Source organism: Ovis canadensis, chromosome 4, assembly GCF_042477335.2.
Source record: "Ovis canadensis isolate MfBH-ARS-UI-01 breed Bighorn chromosome 4, ARS-UI_OviCan_v2, whole genome shotgun sequence".
NCBI classification, from domain to species: domain Eukaryota; kingdom Metazoa; phylum Chordata; class Mammalia; order Artiodactyla; family Bovidae; genus Ovis; species Ovis canadensis.
Window position 1 is genome coordinate 63,605,625 of NC_091248.1, and position 20,928 is coordinate 63,626,552.

A 20,928-nucleotide genomic window follows, 5' to 3' on the forward strand; every position below is an offset into this window, starting at 1 on the left:
TCAGGAATCACTCTTTGGCACTTGTCTTTTGTTTCGGCTGAGGACGATGAAAGCTGCAGCAACCACCAACCCTTGGGACCAAGAACTGGAACTAGGTACTGCCCGTGGCGGTAACTTGACTTTTCATTTTAGGCCTTTCCCCTTTTTCACGGCTCCATCGCGGCCAGCCCTAACCTCTCCCCATCCTCAGCTCTACTCCGCACTGGAGTCCCCGCTGACCTTTATAAGAGGCGGCTACGCTGCATCCGTCCTCCACCTGGCCCCGCGTACGCTCCTTAGGACAGGTGTTCTAGGGGGAGGGGGAGGTTTCCCTAGAAAATGAATGCTAATCAAGCGTTAGAAATGGGTTTCAGCTGTTAGCAACTTGAGATGGGAACCGGGGTAGATACCCAAGTCGGCTTCTGCGTGGGTCTGTGCAGCTCATCACGACAAAGCAAAATGTAGATATATATGCACAGAGCTTTTCCCTCTAGCTGGGAGCCTTACACAGCTCAACCGTCCCCTAGGCAACCTCCCGCTGGAGGACGCTTTCCGGAGCGCGCGTGTTTACACTCTTCCTGGACCGGGGGTGCTGGAGAACGTCGCTCGCGGACTCTGGGGGATTCCAAACCGTTACTCCGCCCGCCGGGGTGGGACAGCCCAACGGCTGAGCCTGCGCAGTTGGGCTAGGTCGGCACCAGGGTCCCGGCGCACTACAAGTCCCAGAAGGCAAAGCTCCGCGCGGGGTCGGGGGGAGCGGGGGGGCGGGGCGCGGCGGCTGCCTTACCTGCCGCGAGCTTAGTCCTCCGGCTACTACCGGCTCTCCCCCTCTCCCGTTCCCGTCAGTCTCCGCTCCACATTAAAAGGCTACTTCCTCTGGAAGCACATGAGAGGAACCCTTAGCAGCCTCTACACTGACGCTCCCCGCGTACTCGCTTTTTCTCTCTCTGCCCGAACTGAGCCTGACTCCCTCACCGGAGTCGGCTAGCGGACGCAAGAGAAGGGAATTTTTGGAGGGAACCAACCTGGTTCCACCTGATCACACTTCCGCCTCCCGGGCTCCGGAAGGTACCGCGCACGCGCTCCCTGCGACTCCGGCGCGGTTGACTTCCGCTCCCACTGTGCCCTGCGAGTCGAATCATGGATCACACTGGTAAGGAGGCGGAGGCAGTGGGGGTCCAGGTTCCATGCCCCCTTGGCCGGCCTGGGACTGGTCGCCCAGCGAACATAGAGGGGTTACATTCGCCTTACAGCACTGGGGTGTGGCGGCGAGGAAGGAATCTCACAGACCCTCTTCCCGTCTCCGGCCAGGGCCTGCTACTTCCTGGCCTACCCTCCGATGTGGTACCTACAGCCTCGGTGCCGGCAACGGCAGCTCCTTCTGAGCCCGGAGCCGGCACCGCGTGGGGCGCGGGCTTCGCGGAGAGGAGAGAGCGCCGGCAGTTTCCCCCCTCATTTTGGGTGCTCTGCCCTACGTTATGGGGACTGGCGGGTAGAGAGTCTGGGAAGTGTCATTACGCTGCGAGTCGATGTGCTAGGGTGGGTTAGAGACTTCCTGCTGTTTCAGTCAGCTTTGGGCGGGTGCTGCGATGGTCACTGCCTGTCGTTGTCTCTCCGGTGTTTCTTGGACTAGAGGTGGGAGAAGGGAGTCGGATATGGTTTTTGGAATGATACCGGGAGCAGCTTTTCTGCTTAAGCCTGTAGCATGCCCCGCGCTTCATCTGTGGTCCTTAACCACCAGTCTTGAGCTTAAAATCAAGATATTCTCATCACTTTCTCCAAGTAAGAATGGCTCCATTCTTTCTTAAGTGTTTTTTGTCTTTTGCTCCCTTGCAGTTTTTGGATGTTGAATGAGTGCATTTGGAGTTAGATACTGCTCCGTTCAGTTTATCAGCTGTATTACTAGTAGGGTGATAAAAGGCTTTTTTCCAGTATCACGTATTAGTTAGGATTCCTCAGTCATCAACTGTCTACCTAATTTCATATATATATATATATATATATATATATATATATATATATATATATACACACACACACACACGCACGTTATGTGTGTATGTATACACACACACACATACACATATGTATATACACATATTCTTCTAGGCTTGGAGGTGGAATAATAAACAAGGTGAACTGAGTCCCTGTCCTCAGGGAAGTTACGTTCTATTGGGAAAACCACGATGAACAAGTGTTTAGAGATACAGATTATTATGAGGGCTTTGAAGAAGACATATGGGGCTGTGGAAGGTAGAAGCTTCAGAGACGGTGGTCAGGAAGAGTCTTTTTAGGAAAGTAACATTTGTAAGCTGTGATCTGATGGATGAGAGGAATCCAGCTTGGCATAAATCAAGTGGAAAGTGTTTATAACAGGTACTAAGACTCTGAGGGAGGAAAATGTAGAGATCAGCTGCACTTACATAGAGGGAAAGAGCCCTAAGATAAGATTGGTAAGGAAGGCAGGACTCGGGTGGTGCAAGACTTTGAAGTCCATGGAAAAGATTTGAGTGTAATTTTAAGTGCAATATGAAGCCATTGAACAGAAGTAGAGGAGGAACATAATCTGTTTTTAAAGTATAACAGGTTGTTGTATGAAGAATGGTGTAAGAGAAGGAGGCAAGATAAATAGAAAATTTAGGAAGTGATTGCAATAGACCAGAAGGGAAGCTTGGTTTAGTGATGGTGGCTTGGTTTAGTAAAAACAGGAATGGGCAGATTCAGTAAATATTTTGGTGGTAGAACTCAGGCCCTGGTGGATTGGTTTGGAGGCATGTGAGAGAAAGGAAAGGTGCGTAGGGTTCTAGTTTTTGAGTGGTGTCCTTTATTGGAAGACTTGGAAGAAAAATACCTTTTTTTTTTTTTTTTAATGAAGTAGAGGTGACAAATGGGAATTTGGCAACAAGACTTTGAACTGCTAAAGATGAGGTGTTTGTTGGGACATAGAAGGGGAGATGTCAAGTGGAAATCATAGGGCGGTTTGTTTGGAATGATTTTAAGGCATGAGGATGGATGAGATCACTTAGGGAAAGGGAAAACAGTAGAGAAGAGGGCCTAGCAGCAGGCTCTAGGGAACTCTAGTGTTTGGAGCTTTTATAGAATTGAAACCGTGAAATCTTGGTGTTAGAGAAGCAAACGTGCCGCATTAGCGAAATGTTTCTCATTTGAACCTGTTACTGGAATTGGAAGTCAAGCACTTTTCACAGTTTAAAGATGTTATGTTGGGAAATTGTAATGTGGGTTGGTGTGTATCTGAGTATTTATTATCCTACTTTCTAAGTTAAAAGTTTGCCTAAGAAAGTAAAAGTCATCCTAACATGAAAATACTCACTAATGAACTGACCTCTTGAAAAAATGGTTCCTGCTCAGATATCCCTGCTGCTTAACATGAACCTCTTTTCTTTTTTTTTTTTTTAGTTAATTTCCTTATAAGGCAGTGTCCTTACCAGTTTCATGTCAGAAAATGGTATTAAATGTTGTATCCTGATTGTGATTACAAACCTTACAAAATATTCAAGTTTTCATGATATTCATAAATGTGAATTTGGTAATTGAATCACAAATAAAATCATTGGGAAATGAGGATGTGCCAGATAGCCAGTAAATTGAACACATGTCAGGATAGGCATCTCAAAAGGAAAATTCTAATATTAAAGGCTTAAAAGAGGCCCCTGGGGAGATTGATGGAACTCTTGAATGTTATGCAAAAATGACTGGTTTTGTGAACGTGCTGAAATTGTCAGTCATAAAATGAAGGCTATCCTGTAGTATTGTAATAGAAAATTACTTCAAGAAACTCCTAATTAACACTTGATTGAGTCTTTGGCCATTCTAAAAGTTAGCACTTAGTTGTAACTGTAACCTAAATTTTGTAAAAATATTTCTTGATTCCTTTAATTCAAGATAAAATTCTGCACAAATCTTTTAAAAACCTATATGATACAGTATTCCGTATTAGGCCTTTTACAGTGGATTTCACTTCATATGAGTGGTTACATCCTTAATTCTCACTCTCTATAATATCCAAGGACTTTTCATTGTTAGGGTTTTAGGGTTTTTAGTTGTGATATTCAACTAAATATATTGTTGAATATATTGCATATATACTGTATATTTTGACTCATAATAAACCCCCCCAGGATAAACCCAGAGTGATGTCACTATTAACAGCTTGCACTTGGAGTCTGAGGCAGACTGCAAGATGTTAGAGGGCAGCAGGCTCTTGAAAGTCATAATTGTGACTTCGGATGTCTAGGGTAGCATGAAAAGGACTTGTAGTAATGAAGTGTTGTTCACCAAGGAAAAACCGTTCAGAGTCCTTTTACTGTCGGAAAGATGACATTGAACTGTCTCTGATAACTTGCTATTTTTTTAATTCATTGAAAAATCAGGAATACCTTCCAAGCAAAAAAAAAAAACCTCATTCTGCCATACCTTTTTGCTATTACATTGTTTGCAGCTACTTTAAACAGCTAGAGCCAAAGCAGATGAAATACATTATTATCTTTTTGCTACTTCATTGCCTGTAGATATTTAGCAACTAAATGCAACTGGAGTGAAAGCAGATGAAAGCATCTGATTGTTGATACATTTGTGAAGTGTTGAGAGTTAAATCAAGATGGATTTATCCTAGTTTAATACTTTTAACTGTCCATGTATTCCCATTCCCATGATTTTTTTTTTTTGCAGATTAGCTGTTATGAAAATAATGATAGAAAGCAGACTGAAAGATATTTAAATTAATAATTAAGGACTGATTTTCAATTTTGTTCTGTGTATTATTGAGAAAGAGTGCAAATCTATGTGTTATTCTCGTATCCTTAGAGATCATTACTGCTGGGTAGGATACTACTTCCAAATTTGGCTTTAGAGAATTTAATGTGGATAGTTTGGTTATGTCTCTGTGCTGTCTTCCTGCAGTGGCAGTTACATAGCGTTGCTCACTAATTGTCATGTTTAAAATGTTACTATTTTAAATTATTTGCATTTCCTACTTTAGGACATTTGCCTTTCTGCTTTTAGCAGATAAAGGTAAATATTTTCTGGATTGTAATATGTCATGGACTTGGAAAAGAGGTGGCTTTTAATCTTAAAATAGAGTCAGTTCTATGAAATAATGCTCATATTACTCATAGGATATGAGTAAATTTATTTCGTAAGCTAATAACAGAGACATAGAAAGTGTCAGTTGTTTAGGCCTAGTTGAAGTATAGAAATCTTGCATCCTCCTCACCTATAATTTACCATTACAGTGCTGACTAAGAATAACGCAGTCACCTGTACATATAGAAATGTTATAGTACATTAGTGTCTGCGTTTACTGTTAAATTGTGTGGTAATTTTTACTATATTCCTGAATGCTTTTTAGAAAACCTATTTTACACCGAAGAGGATAATCACATCCCTAAAGCTAACTTCATTTTCAGCGTATTATTTATGTAATTCTACCACTATCAGTGTTAGTTTGGTTTCCAGTAGTGATTGTCCTGATGTAGATGCAGATTACTAAATTCATTGAGTGCCTACTTTGCATGCTTGATGGAAATGATGGTTTTCTTTCTTTTTGCTGTTCTTTCTTTACCTTTTATTCCTTCTTTAAAAAAAAAATCTTACAGTTGCTAGACAGAGCTTCTTACTTTAGGCTCATGAAGGACTTTATGTTTCTATAAACCCCTCTGGAATTCCATGGAAAATTTTATTGTCCATCCTCTTAGGGGGGGGTTCTGTAACTTTTGTCAACTTTTTAAAGGGCTCCATGTCTTAAAAAACATTGCTTTAAGAGTTTATCCAAAATAGAGAAAATTAGTACTTGAACTTACATAGCATAGTATTTAAAATCAGATACTCAGCCCTTCATGATGTTGGGTATATTGCTTTAATACCTGTGGCAGAATAACCTTCAAAAAGAAAACCTAAAAGAAATTACAACTTTTTTCCTAACATAGACAATGAGTTACAAGGCACTAATAGTTCTGGATCGTTGGGTGGTCTTGATGTTCGAAGACGAATTCCTATAAAGCTCATCTCCAAACAAGGGAACAAAGCCAAAGCTTCACCTCGAACTCCAAGGACTATAAACAGGATGCCTGCAAAGGCTCCAGCTGGTGATGAAGGTAATGTGTTTAACAGGTCCAAAAGTCTTTCTTTAATATCTGATTCCACCAAATAAGCCATGTGAGTTTATTTACTTTTAGCCACTTCTTTTTTTATCTTAAATATTCTCTTCTTCAGTCTTTGACTTCTCATTTTGGCATATTTTACTTGCTATCCCTTTATAAATATTTTTGATTTATTTTCTTTTGTTGTTGAAAGTAACACTATTGTTTAGAAAAATCTAAACAGTATCACAGAAAACATGATACTAAAGTAAAATTGTCCTCCCATTTTTATTCTCCCCTCAAATAATCCCTGGTATGACATCTTCATAGTTGCTTTATAACTGCCCCCCCCCTTTTTGTACGATGCCTGTGAGATTCCGCTTTCTCAGTAGATTCAGATATATCTTATTTAAGAAGATGGGTTTAGGTATTTCACTTATGGATATACCATAATTTATTTAACAATTTTTTAAAACATTTTGCTGTTAAAGACAATTTTGCAATAAGTGTCCTTATTTATTTAGTATGTATGTTTTGTAGAATACACACCTTAGTATGTGTATTTTGAAACTTAAATTTTGCATGAATTTGGGCATTTTAGAACTTGATGGATTTAGAATCTATGCATTTTAGCATTTAATAGATGTTGTCAAATGGTTCTTAAAAAATAATACATCACTTTATACTCCCACACCAATATTGGTACTATTATCCTTTGCAGATTTTTGTACTGATACGCATTTCTTTAATTTATGAGTGGTGCTGTATGTTTTCATAGTATTGGTCATTTCTTTTTTCTAGGCTCTATCTGTTCATATCCTTTTCCATTTTTTTCCTGTTTGATTGTTTTTCTCTTGGTTTTTATGAGTTCTTTATAGATTAACAAAATTGGCTTTTGTTATATGTTGTGTATATTCTCTATTTGTCTTTTGAATTTTATGTATAAAATTTTTATTGTAGAGAAGCTTGACAATTCTTTGTAGTCAGACATTCAGTCTTTTCTGCTGAACTTCTGGGTTTTTTGTCATCCTTAGGCCTTTCACCATTTCTTGAGTATAAAACAGTTTTTATGGCCTATGGGCCAAATCCAGTGCTATGCTTTATCAATAAAGTTGTACTGGAACACATGCATGCCCATTCTTTTACGTATTGTCTGGCTGTTTTCGGGCTTCCCAGGTGGGTCAGTGGTAAAGAATCCACCTGCCAATGCAGGAGTCTCGGGTTTGATCCCTAGGTTGGGAAGATGCCCTGGAATAGGATATGGCAACATGTTCCAGTGTGCTTGCTTGGAAAATCCCATGGACAGAGGAGCCTGGTGGGCTGTATATAGTCCCTGGGGTCACAAGGAGTTGGACATGACTGAGCTTAGGGCGCACCACGAATAGCTGCTTTCACACTATATTGGCATAGTTGAGTAATTGCAGGTATGGCGGTATTTACTTAATTGGTCTTTAGGCAGATAAAGTTTGCTGATCGTGGCTTTGGAACTTTTATGGATGTATATTTGGTTGTTAAAACAAAAATGGGGTGTGACTTGAAGTGGGAGGGGATGAAGAGATAGCTGAGAGGAAAGGGCTAGAAAGGGGATTTTAGCTTTTTTGCATTGTTTTACGGTTACACAATAATTTATTTATACATTACTGTATAGTTTTAAAAAATTATTTTAAAACTAGAAAGGCCAAGGACAGAGTACCCTAGGTTATTGATGGAGCAGCAGCTGCTGCTTTGTTATCTATACAGATATATGTATAGTTTAATGATGGGAGTATAGGTTGAACCACTCTGGATAATGATAATGTACTCATGATTTTCTTAGCTCTTGTTCTGCTCAATAATTTTCTGAGTTTTAGATAAGTAGAAAAATTAACTTTCCTTATTTTGAGTTTTCGATGACAGCAGCTTTTATAAGATATAAATGGGCCATCTAAGAGCCTAGGGTCACTCAGATGGAACTTAGAAGAACTCTACATTGGTGTTGCAGGTAATTAGATAGCAGTACACTGGTGTATCAGTATCAGCTTCAAGAAATTATTGCATCTGTGCCTGTGTGTCTGTCTGCAGATGTTAACCAGTTCTAGGGCCAAAAGTCTTGAGAAGCCTGGCATATTGGAGGGATAGATTTGTCTTCTCAGCTTTACTTTAGGTAATTGAATTCTACTGAGAATCCCCATCAGACTGTTCACTGATTTTCTTTTCTTTTGTATAAGATGGGAGGATTGCCATCAACTTTTTAATCAGGTCAGAGAAATTGAGCCTATTTGATCTTTATCTTGAAGTTTATTGATAATGCTACATACAGTGTAGGGGAGGAGACTTGTAGGTAGGATATAAATTTTGCTATTCGGGTGAATAACCAAGGAAAGGTTTTAATTGAAATGATGAAGTATAAGTATGTTGAGATTTCTAAAATCAGGTTCAGTTTAAAGTTGAAGAGGTTACCTAATTTTCTAAGTCGTAAGAAGAAAGCCTGCAGAATTCTTTGTTAATCTTTTGGTGCTAATACCAGTTACAATGTAATACCACTTTTATAGATGATTGGAATAAATGACAATCAGTATCTTTTGTGTAATAATCATGATGATGATTATTAGTAGTTTTATACCAGAAATAGTCTGGTGGGTTAATATGAGCTCTTGAATAGGAGGGAAGAGATCAGAGATCCCTTCCTAGCTCGGCCTCTCTGTGTTGTTATGGTCTCCAGTACTGCAGTATTCTCAGGCATGAGAATTGGACTACATGGGTCCCGGGATCATTTCTAGCAGCTGTTTAGTAAGACTTGATTATGCTGTTCTTAGAGGAGCTTTGAAAGGTGTCAGTGAACAGGTCTATTTTGTCCATGTACAAAATAGAAATACAGGTCTGTGTACCTGTATTTCCAAAATGAAATTTGAGATGTAAAAAGTTAATAGGTAACATTTTGTTTCCTCAGAAGGATTTGATTATAATGAAGAAGAACGGTATGACTGTAAAGGGGGTGAACTGTTTGGAAATCAACGAAGATTTCCTGGACACCTTTTTTGGGACTTTCAGGTATAAGTAAAAATTAAAAAAATTTATTAGAAGAGTAAAATATTTTAAATGCTTTATTAGGACAATTTAGATTGCATAAAGAATAGTATGAACTTTTATTATAATTATATCTTTCATTACCCATAAATCGTTTGTTAATGCCATATTTCCGAAAATAATCTGAAGTAATTTTCAGTGATGTCAAGTAAAATCAATAAGTAATAACACTGTCAAAGGGGGAAAAAACCCAAAACTGATGGTTGCCCAAATAATGTGGCATATGTGGTATTATACCAAAAGATCTTCATTTCTAATTGTTTTAGTAACTTTTATACTGACTAATTCATTGTGTAATTTATAGACATAATTTTTAGAAATGCTTAAGGAAATTTTAATTATATCATTTCAACAGATAAATATCTTAGGTGAAAAGGATGATACTCCAGTTCATTTCTGTGACAAATGTGGATTACCTATTAAAATTTATGGGCGAATGGTAAGTATAACTAAGTTAAATTCTGTTTTTATAAATTTATATATTTGTGTAGAGATGAGGACTCTGAAATTTAAGTAGATAGATTTATTATTGTTTAACAATAAAGTTTATAATGAATAAGTATAAAATAGCTAAGGAAAGTTTGGGGATAATATGCATTTAATAAAATTATCTTGACAGATTCTTGGATTGCTTGTAAAATATTAATTAAGGAAACGAATTCTGAAACTAATTTCTTTGAATGGTTTGATCCTTAAGGAAAAAAATTTTTTCTTTAACAGAATCAGTTATTTCTAGAGGCTAGAATTTTTAATATCAAATGGAATTAAATATTATTTATGATTTCTGGGTATTCTAAGCACTTAAAGTACTGTAATTTTATAGTAATTTTCATATATGAAAAGATAGTTTTACATTTTTGTTGGAAAAAAATTGAATTTATTGTTAAATCTGTGGTGGTAGAAGCCGTGGATTCTGCACTGTTGCTTTGCTGTGTGGCATAACTAAGTAACAGTAATGAATTGTGAGTTTTAAAATAGTGTAACATTATTTTACTGTGTCCTTCTGATTTATTTTAAATATTTGTAAGTTCATTAACTTAAGACTACCAGGGAAGAAGGCTGCTTATATTAAATGTAGAGGATACGTATTCTTTCACTGCCATGAAATACTTTGTGGAGATAATAGGATTAGGTGAAACATTGTACAGTATTCTTCAGGAGCTTTTAACCTGTAGGAACCATGAATGTGCATGTATATGTTTTTTGGGGAAGGGCCAAAGTTTTCATTGCATTCTCACAAAGAGCTTTGTGACTGAAGAAGGTTAACTGTTGCTTTTATGTAACTAGTACTTAATATATGTTCATTTTAACCAACAGTTCTCAAGTACCTTCCATGTCTAGGTCACTGCGCTCACTGTTGCTTTTTATTGAAATATTTTAATTTGCTCTAGAATATTAACTGTAACATGTCTCTGTTTGCAGATTCCATGCAAGCATGTGTTTTGCTATGACTGTGCTATTTTACATGAAAAAAAGGGAGATAAGATGTGTCCCGGGTAAGATCATCATTAAATTTTTAAATAATAAGGATTGTGATATAATGATTTATGATCTAGGTTAAAGGTGAGGATATGATATAGACCGTTGGCAAGATGTCAAGTGTGTAGACCTGGCAAATGTTTCTCTGTGAACCTAGAGTTGACTATAACCTTCTCCTTAGGATAGGGCTAATTAGCTATTATCAGTTAATTCACATTGGCCAAAATAACAATAATAAATACATCACAAAGTTAGCATTATAAACCAAAAATACTTTCTTATTTTAATGGGATGCTAGACAGGTAGTATCACGTAGTGATTTCGAGCAAAGACTCTGGAATTAGAATTATTGGATTCAAATCTTTATTTTGTGATTTATTAACTATGTCACATAGATGATTTCTTTATCTGTAAAATGGAGCTAATAATAGTACTTACCTCCCTGGGTTATTATTAGAAGTAAATGAGTAGCAGATAGCAAGTACTATGTAAGTATAATCTCTTTATTTATTGACTTCAAATCTGATTATGTCTTGAGTACATCTTACAACACCTTCATGTTCTAAGACAGGCTCAGACAAATTAAGACCATAGGGAGGTGTTGATCGATAGTGATCTTTTTGGGAATAGTAAGGATCCAGAATAAACTATGAATTTTTATATCAATTCAGAACCCCTGATAGAAGACTTAAGAAAAACCTTGAGAGAAACTTCTTTGGGAACAACTGTAGGCTTTCTAGGTCACTTATAACCTAAGTTAGAACCTATCCCAAGGGTTGTAATATTAGTTGATAATAAAATTGTGGACAGTTGTAAGGGATAGTTTTCTTTTATGGTGTAGGAAGATTAGCATCTGTGGGAGAGAATGAAGATTCATTAACAAACCAGTAAGAAGTAATTCTCTTAGCATATTTTATTAGCCCTTTAAAGTCATATATTATAAATTTTATAGTGTGAGTTTAAAGGATATTTTCTCAATAGAATTATAATTCAAAAGAATTAGGAAATTGATAGTGCATATTCACTATTTGCCTCATTTTCTGTAGTGCCTGATTTTCCAACACAGTGTACATCCGCTTAAATTCTATAGTAAATTTGATTGCCTCATTGAGATAAGGGATTTTGGATGTTGTAAAACACCATGTAGAGGACATCAGAAGGTTTTCTCTTTTATGTAAGTGTTTTGATGTTAATATTTAAAAGGGAATTTAGTTTTCAAGTTTTTCAGTGTAACTTCAGTAAGCATATCACTGGTTGGCTGTTAGGGATATTAAAACAAAAGCTTATCTGGATTAACAGACCTGGGTCAGAAAGTGAAGAAATGACAACCCTAATTAATGTAAATATTATATACTAATGCTTAAGCATCACCCAAAGAAATACACTCCACCTCCCAATCCTGTTACTGTGGAGCTATTTCAGAGTTTATAGCAAATTAGAAGCAAAAAATGAGAAGTGTGCCAAATGGCCACTAAAGGGAAGCCTCCTAAGTATGAAGAAGTAGTACCAGCCTACAGTGAGGAAGAAACACCAGCCACCACTCCAAATCAAGAATATGGAGCCATTTGATACAGGTCATATGACCGGATCCACATATTCAATGATGATAGCTTATATGTGTTTAGTGCTTAACTAATCATTAAGTCCTGTCATTTTCACTGTTTCATTGATGTTTCAAATGTTCTTTTAAGTAGGGTGAAGTCTATATAAAAGCATTATGAGTTAGATTAGATGTTATAACCCATTTTACAGATAAAGAAACAAAGTTTAAATGACTTCTCCAAGATCTCAGCCAATACTAGGTCCCAGTTCCAATTCCTAGTTCAGTCTTCTTTCTGTTGTTTCAAGAAGCCTTCTGAAGGCAAAAGTGGATTAAAAAACAGCAGATGAAGAATAGTTACAATTTGACCCTGACTTATTAAGAAAATAATTGAGTTAAATTTAGTGTTTATAATTTAGAAAAGTAGGAGTGTGTAATACTTTGTAGTAGTAGATTTGTCTGACAATTCAGGAAGACTCCCTCCTTGAAAGGACTCTTGGCATTCATGGTTTGAATTTGAAATATTGTTTAATATTAAGAACCTTGATCGTTAGGATGATCCTGTTTATTTTTGTAGTTCTTACAACACCTTTCACTTAGTATCTTCTACGTAGTATTATTTGCTCATAAAATTGCTTACTGGTCAATAAATACTCTACAGGTTTGCATTTTGTGATTCTGACAAGATCCTTTGGTTTGCCCTTCCTGGAGTTTTGGGGTTTTTTGCACACGGATTCAAAACATAGAATTGTTTGTGAAATCAGATAAATTCTAAATCTTGGTAAGAAAAGGGTTTTGCTTCAAACCTACTCTGTTTGATAAACACTTTAAATTTTTTTCTTAAGAATTTTGATGTTGACAGAAATGCTGATGCTTAATAGCAAACAAACCACAAAGTGGAAAAGATTAAAAGTTCACTTACATAAACTATAACTTTTAATTGTGAACTTTTTGCAATGTTTTCCATAATAAAATTTAAAACTAGTCATATCTTTGAAATTTAGTGCATTATTTTTATAGTCTGTTTTTAGTAAATCAAACTTTTTTCCCCTTCTGATTTAGCTGTAGTGATCCTGTGCAGCGAATTGAGCAGTGTACACGAGGTTCTCTCTTCATGTGTAGCATTGTTCAAGGGTGCAAGAGAACATACTTGTCTCAGAGAGACTTACAGGCTCATATCAACCACCGCCATATGAGAGCTGGAAAACCTGTTACCCGGGCTTCACTTGAAAATGTTCATCCTCCTCCTATTGCCCCACCACCAGCTGAAATCCCCGATCGTTTTATCATGCCGCCAGACAAGCACCATATGAGCCATATTCCGCCAAAGCAGCACATCATGATGCCACCACCTCCTTTGCAACATGTGCCCCACGAGCACTATAATCAGCCACACGAGGATATCCGTGCTCCTCCAGCTGAATTGTCCATGGCTCCTCCTCCACCTCGCTCAGTCAGTCAGGAAACCTTTCGTATTTCAACAAGAAAACACAGCAATTTAATAACTGTCCCTATTCAGGATGACTCAAATCCAGGTGCTAGAGAACCACCACCTCCTGCCCCCGCACCTGCTCACCATCATCCTGAATATCAGGGTCAACCAGTGGTCTCGCACCCTCATCATATTATGCCTCCACAGCAACATTATGCACCACCCCCACCTCCTCCACCACCAATAAGCCATCCAATGCCACATCCTCCCCAGGCCGCAGGTACTCCTCACTTGGTGTATAGCCAAGCTCCACCTCCACCAATGACCTCTGCTCCACCACCAATTACCCCTCCCCCTGGACATATTATTGCCCAGATGCCACCTTATATGAATCATCCTCCTCCAGGACCTCCCCCACCTCAACATGGTGGTCCACCTGTAACTGCACCCCCTCCTCACCATTACAATCCCAACTCTTTACCCCAGTTCACTGAAGATCAAGGAACTCTGAGCCCTCCATTTACACAACCAGGGGGAATGAGTCCTGGTATATGGCCTGCACCGAGAGGGCCACCTCCTCCTCCACGAATGCAGGGTCCGCCTTCTCAGACCCCACTACCTGGACCACATCATCCAGATCAGACAAGATATAGACCGTATTACCAATGACAATAGTATTCTGAACTGACGATATGATGAGGAAACAAAACTTATATGTATAGTCAATCTTTTCTTTAAGCTTTGACTGTTCGGGGAAGGAAAAGCGCCTCTTGCTGAGGTGGCTGTACAACACTTAGGGTCTTGTCTCTTAAAATGGTTTTAAATCTTGACCTTAGGATTGATTTCAAGTACTATACTGTAGTGCAGTTAAGTGGCTCAGTTGAGCACAGCTATATTTTAAGAACTTTGTTCCCCTAGTGTGGTAAATTGACCCAGAGGTGACCATTTGTAAAAAAAAAAAAAAAAAAATTGAAAACATTTTTCCATTGTTCCACTTTCAAAAGTACGTCTTTTGTTAAACCCAATGTTTAAGTTTTTCTTGTGATACATTTTGTTAACCTGTGTAAAAGGATTAAACTTCAATATGGTTGTAAAAATACTATTTTTATGTGAACTTAAGTGCAGCCACATACTGTTTTTTAAACCATATGTTTTACCACTAATTTCCCAAAGTTACAATAAAATCCTAAAAGTAAAAATCTAATAGAATTTACTGTAAGGCAGACTGTTAAATGGTAGAAAATTATTTCACATTTTAGGCACTGAAATTTTGAGGTATATTAGGTATATAATGCACTTCACTTGGATGCCTTTTCATTTATAGGCAGCCTCAGGAGCACCAAAATACATTGAAATTCCAGTACTAAGAATATTTATGTCTGTAATGTTAAGAGGCATTGCTTGTATTTTTGGAAAGATAGGGCCAAAGTAATCAACTCTGTAGGCTCCAAGCTGTTGGGGATGCTGTTACTCATTAATGCTTTTTACCGAATGGTTGGAGTCATATGCATCACACTTATTAACCTTAAGTAACATTTTATAGAACTGTATAAGTGGTATTCTTTAGATGAAGTGTGTTCCTCTCTGCTCATTGTCTGAAACTAAATATTTTGGGCTGAATAGGCTTTATGTAATTCCTCATTTCATGGTAGAATTTGATCCTGTGCTTAAGTGGATTCTTGTTTATTGGGTTTTAAAGTATAATTTGAATGCCATAGAGGAATTTGAATACTGTATTAATGAAGGATGTTCTTGTAATCACATACTTGCGTTGCTCAGGTTTCATTACTGTATGATAAGGTGTTTTTCTCTAACTTAACATTTAAAAACTATTACTGACTTCCTGTTTCTTTTATTGGTTAAGCAGTCTAAAACTTGGAACATTTTTTTAGCATAGAGTCAACAGTGAAGACTACCAGATGATTTTCTATTGAAGAGAAAAGTAATGTCTAAATTGTGAATTTCAATGCATTATAAGGTGCCTTCGGAGTCAGCTTTTGCATTCTAGGGGCTTGTTACAGTCCAGCTAAGATGACCACTTACAGTTTATACAGAATTCATATGTATAAATCAACATTCTTAGGATATTACTATATGTCCTTTGAATACACCCCTGTGAAGTACTTCCTCCCCCCTAAAATGGTGCATAACATAAACATGAAATGTGTAGTATACAGATACCATTTATTATTAAATAGTTTGTAGTGTATAAATTTAGAACATTTCTTTTTGACAAGAGGTGAACTGATGGCTAATTTACCATTTAATTCTGTCAGGAACAGGCAAAGCAGTTTCTCACTTTGGATAATCTGATGCAAAGTCATCTATAAATTTAGTGCTGAAATAATATAAATGGCCCTTTCAACCATGACCAGCTGAAAATAATACACTTTTTCTTTAAGTGAAAGTACGTGATTTTTCACACCTAGCAATTTGAGAGTTCAGTGTTAATGCAGTGTTTCTAATGAGAAATTGTTATTAGAAGCATAGGAGTGAAATAGTGTGAAATGGTGGTGAGTGTGTCTATCATATTACTGTAGGTACTTGGACTGGTGCAGACTTGATTACCTTTAATGGCCCTCTTTGGAGCTGTTAAAATATTATTGAAAATTCAGTACCAATAATTTGGTTTCATGTAATAGGAAATAACAAAACTCACTTTAAAGCTTCTCAGCTATTTATGAAGAGCTCACCTGATTTAATTGAAATTCACTAGAATTGAATGTATTGAACAAACAAATGTTATCACGGTAAAATTCCACGTTAAGTCTCGTAGGCTTTAAAATTTTTTGGTTAGGTTAAAGAAGTATGTGTTATGCAGGGAGGCAGTTCAGATAAATGTGTTGTAGCAGGCAGGTTTTTTTTTTTTTTTTTAATGGTGTTAGACTTGAATTCATCTAGTTATTGTTTGAATGAGGGTGGGTGGGTAGAAGGATAACAAAATTACTGTTAGTGTTTCTTTCCTTAAGGAAAAAGATGTGAATCCCAGCCTTATTTCAGGGAAGCCTTTGAAGCTATGATGGACGTAAGTCTAAATTAAATGTATGTATGTTTCATTATATTGCTCTTAAAAGACTACTGAGGTGGCAGTTTAATTCTTAAAAACAATAAAATGAAAGCATAAATACTATTTTGCCTAGGTGAGTTTTTACCTAATGATGACACATTTGGGAGACTGCAGAATTTTCCACGTCGATACAACTTTTACAGCAAAATTTCACGTTTTTGGAGATTAACCAGCAGGGTGAATGTTAGTATTTCTAAAGTGACATGCTTGTTCAAAGTATAATATATAGTATTGGAGAAAATGATCAGTTGCAAAGATTGTAAGAAACTATTTAATATTCATTTTGCCCTGTAAAAAACCACTTGCTCAAGTTATTGCATAAGAGACTAACACTAATACAAATGGAAAAGATAATTTGACCATATTTTTAAACTTGAAATAGGTCATTTTATGATATGAAGTATACAGAGCTGCTTTTGGCTTTGTTCTGATGTACTGGAAGGGTATCTTTCATACGACTTTTTGGAAAAACCATGTAAACTTATTTTTGAAAAAACGTTAATGGAAAAAAAAAAGTATGTGGAAAAATCTCAAGTACCTGAAACAAAAATACACTTTTCTGATTATTAGATCAACCATCAAATTGGTATATTGATGTTAATTGACGCTTGACATAATCATACTATATTCTAACTGAAGTGGATTTATTTTTCTTTACTGATTTGTAATTGTAATCTGTTCAGTTGTGGCCTAGACCAAGCAGACTTTACTTACTACAATATATGCACAATCTAATAAAGCAATATTGGATATACTAGACTTAAAGGGGAAAGAGAGGTAAGCCAGTTAAAATACTTGGTAATAATACTAATAAAAATATTTGAATTTTCAAACATTTTTTGTTTTGATTCATGCCCCTTCAGTTTTCTGTCTTTGAGGGGAAAAGCGTTAAGGCAGAATTGTTAAAGCAACATTTTAATATTAAACTTTAATTTCCTCATCTCCCATTTGAAATTTTAGGCATTACAGAATCACAGGATTTAAATGAACAATGGTGGGTCATGAGTTTTTATCACTTGGTCAGGACCACATCTTTCTAAAAATCTAGCCTGTGTCTTCAGAATATCCTATTTCTATTTTAAGTTAGTTGTAAGCACCAACTTTAATACTGTATTTAAGTCTGTTTCTTATTAATCTAGTTTTTCTTGGTGGCTCAGTTGGTAAAGAGTCTGCCTACAATGCGGGAGACCCAGGTTCAATCCCTGGGTTGGGAAGATTCCCTGGAGAAGGAAATGGCAACCCACTCCAGTATTCTTGCCTGGAGAATCCCATGGACAGAGGAACCTGGTGGGCTACAGTCCGTGGGGTCACAAAGAGTTGGACACGACTGGGTGACTTAACACTTTCACTTTTTCCCGTTAATCTACCTTTGAAATTGTTCTCTGTCTTCACATTGAAAATCTTACTCCCTTTGACTTTTCTTCCTATGTGTTGCTTTCAAAACCTTTTAATTTTTTTTTGTTTTAAAATTTGTATTCATTTCAGTTATACAAGCAGTAAATTTTGGGGAGAAATATGTCATATTACAAATAAAGATCCCCTTGATCACTACCATAATTTTCCCTTCCAGAGATAATCACTGTTATAACTTTGGTGTACAAATCATGTTAGTTGCAGAGCTGACAACTAAATAATAGGCTTCATGCTCTGGTTAAGCACCTTAATAATCCATGGTAAATGTAGTATTTTGTGGCCTGTACTCAGATATGTACTGAACATACACCATGTGGAATATATTCATTTATATGCTAGATGCCATTTCAAATTTTAAAGATTTTATATTGAAGTATTGTTGATTAATAGTGTTAGTTTTGAGTATACAACAAGGTGATTCAGTTACATATATACATATATCCATTTTCAAGTTCTTTTCTGGTTTAGGTTATTGCAGAATGTTAAGCAGAGCTCCTGTGCTATACAGTAGGTCCTCGTTGGTTATCTGTTCTAAGTATAGCAGTGTGTACATGTTGATCTATGCTCCAAGTCTGTACATATCCCTACCCTTCCTGGGCTTCCCTGGTGGCTCAGCTGATAAAGAATCTGCCTGCAATGAGGGAGACCCAGGTTCGATCCCTGGGTTGGGAAGATCCCCTGGAGGAGGGAATGGCCAGCCACTCACGGTATTCTGGCCTGGAGAATTCCATGGACTCTGTAGTCCATGGGGTAGCAAAGACTCGGACAAGACTGAGCAGCTTTCACTGCCCTTCCTCACTGGTAACTAAGTTTGTTCTCTTTCTGGCTTATAAGTTCATTTTTTCTATTTTTAGGTTTTGCATATAAGTGATACATGATATGTATACTTGATCAGACACCATTCTAATCACTTGGGATGCACAAGTCTTTAGAGACAGATGACCAATGTGTGTGTGTGTGTGAAGTCGCTCAGTCGTGTCCAACTCTTCGTAACCCTGTGGACTGTAGCCCACCAGGCCCCTCCGTCCATGGGATTCTCCAGGCAAGAATACTGGAGTGGGTTGCTGTTTCCTTCTCCGGGGGATCTTCCCAACCCAGGGATCGAACCCAGGTTTCCTGCATTGAAGGCAGATGCTTTAACCTCTGAGCCACCAGGGAAGCCCAGCAAGTTTCGTTAAATTATATAACATGCTAGAAGTGTGATAAAATCACACTTGTCAGGAAAATAAGAATAAAGGGAAAGTAAGAATAATGTGTTGATAGGTTTGCAATTTTAAATCTAGCAGTCTGGATAGAATTCATTGAAAAGTTGACATTTGAGCAAAGATTTGAAGTAAGTAAGAGTTAACCACATATATTATATGTGGAAGAACTTTCCAAGCAGAGGACAGAATCTATGAAGGCCTTAAAGAAGCCTAGCACAAATGAGTGAGTAGTAAGAAGAGGTCAGAGAGGTAATGACAGCGGAATGGAAAGATCACAGGCTTCTAGGCCATTGTAAAGACTTGGACCTTATTGCTCCGACATAGCAAGCCATTGTGAAGTTCTGAGCAAAGGAATATAATGATTGGGTTCAATTTCTACATATAAATTGAACACCTATATGATGGACACAGGTATACAATGATGAATAAAATAGATACGATCCCTACCAATTAGGAGCTTATCTTCTAACCCATAAATTTAGTGGTCCCTAAGTTTTCCTCAAAAAATTTGATGTTCTTTTTCAAAATATGGTGGCCAGGTGGAAAAAAAAATATTACAAAAATGGAATATATATACAACCATAATGAGATAATTTGTTTGGTTCTAGAATTAATGTTTTCTAATTGCTTTTCTGGGTATATTTAATTGTGCAATGCTAAATAAGTGACTTTGAACATATCTGTAGAATGCACCTATTGTTCCTGAGTTTAGTCTTGCCTTGTGCTAGATCAGATTTTAGATAGGTTTTTGTTTCTCTGGAGAGAGAATATTTCCTAAAGATTAAGAGCCTGAGCTCTGGAGTCAAGACTGTCTGGACTGAATTCTGGTTTTACTACCTATAGAACTAGCAAGTATATGCAATTCAGACTAATTATTTAATCTTTAAGCCTTGATTTATTTTGCTTTTCTGAAAAATGAGGATAAACATAGAACCTACCTTATGGGGACTTTTTTGAGAGTTAAATGAGCTGGTTCTAGATACAAGGTAGAGTCAGCTGAATTTCCTGACAGATTTTTCAGCTTGACCAGCTGGAAGACTGTGGAGTTGGCATTAACTGGGGTGGAAAGATGCTAGTAGAGCTGATGAGGGGGAGAAGATCAGTAGATCAGTTTTGGCCTGTAGATGTCCAGGTAAAAATGGCAGGCAAATATGAAATATTCCTCTTTGTTCTCTTGCTTACGCAGTGGGTGGTCCAGCTTGCATTTAAGACATTATGTTTCTCAATGAGAAATTACTGTGTTTAAACAAGAATATGTATCACATGCACAAGTTAGTATTAGAAAATGATTTTGAAGATAAACCTGCTTGGCATGGATGAGTGCCAGCCTTTCTTAATTTCAGTAATATAGCTGCTTCTTGACAAGTGGTTCTGTCTCCCAGTTGATCATTGGATGTCCTCTCCCCTTCAGTCTTGCTCTGATTTGTGTAAGTTTTATTTTTATCTCCCAGCACCAATCTCTTGACCTCTTCCTAAATAAAAGATCAGAGTTTTTGTCCTAGTCAATTTCCAGTATTTGCTCCGAGGCAGGCAAGTCAAGGTCCAGCTCCATGCATACCCCTTACTCAGCATATTCACCTTCGAGGCCTCAGAGAAAGTAAAACATTTAAGGATGAGGAAAGTGAACCTCAAGATGTTATGGTTGAATG

The 20,928-nt window shown here is 37.2% G+C and overlaps 1 protein-coding gene across 2 annotated transcripts; it reads left to right on the forward strand.

Annotated features, from left to right (window-relative positions):
* The first annotated feature begins 722 nt into the window (after nt 1-722).
* CBLL1 (Cbl proto-oncogene like 1) lies at nt 723-16,724 on the forward strand. 2 transcript variants are annotated; one of them, XM_069587907.1, is made up of 6 exons: nt 723-1,132; nt 5,925-6,092; nt 9,007-9,107; nt 9,499-9,582; nt 10,566-10,639; nt 13,225-16,724. In XM_069587907.1, the coding sequence occupies exons 1-6, from the start codon at nt 1,120-1,122 to the stop codon at nt 14,261-14,263; spliced, it is 1,479 nt and encodes a 492-aa protein (XP_069444008.1). In that variant the 5' UTR covers nt 723-1,119; the 3' UTR covers nt 14,264-16,724. The 2 variants fall into 2 exon arrangements, with proteins under 2 accessions (XP_069444008.1, XP_069444009.1); XM_069587908.1 differs by having other exon boundaries at nt 729-1,132; nt 9,010-9,107.
* The last annotated feature ends 4,204 nt before the right edge of the window (nt 16,725-20,928 follow it).

Excerpts from the sequence above, each read along its gene's own strand:
- CBLL1 (XM_069587907.1), top strand. Across the intron at positions 9,108-9,498 it reads ACCTTTTTTGGGACTTTCAG|ATAAATATCTTAGGTGAAAA; the intron begins GTATAAGTAAAA and ends TCATTTCAACAG. Across the intron at positions 10,640-13,224 it reads GGAGATAAGATGTGTCCCGG|CTGTAGTGATCCTGTGCAGC; the intron begins GTAAGATCATCA and ends CTTCTGATTTAG.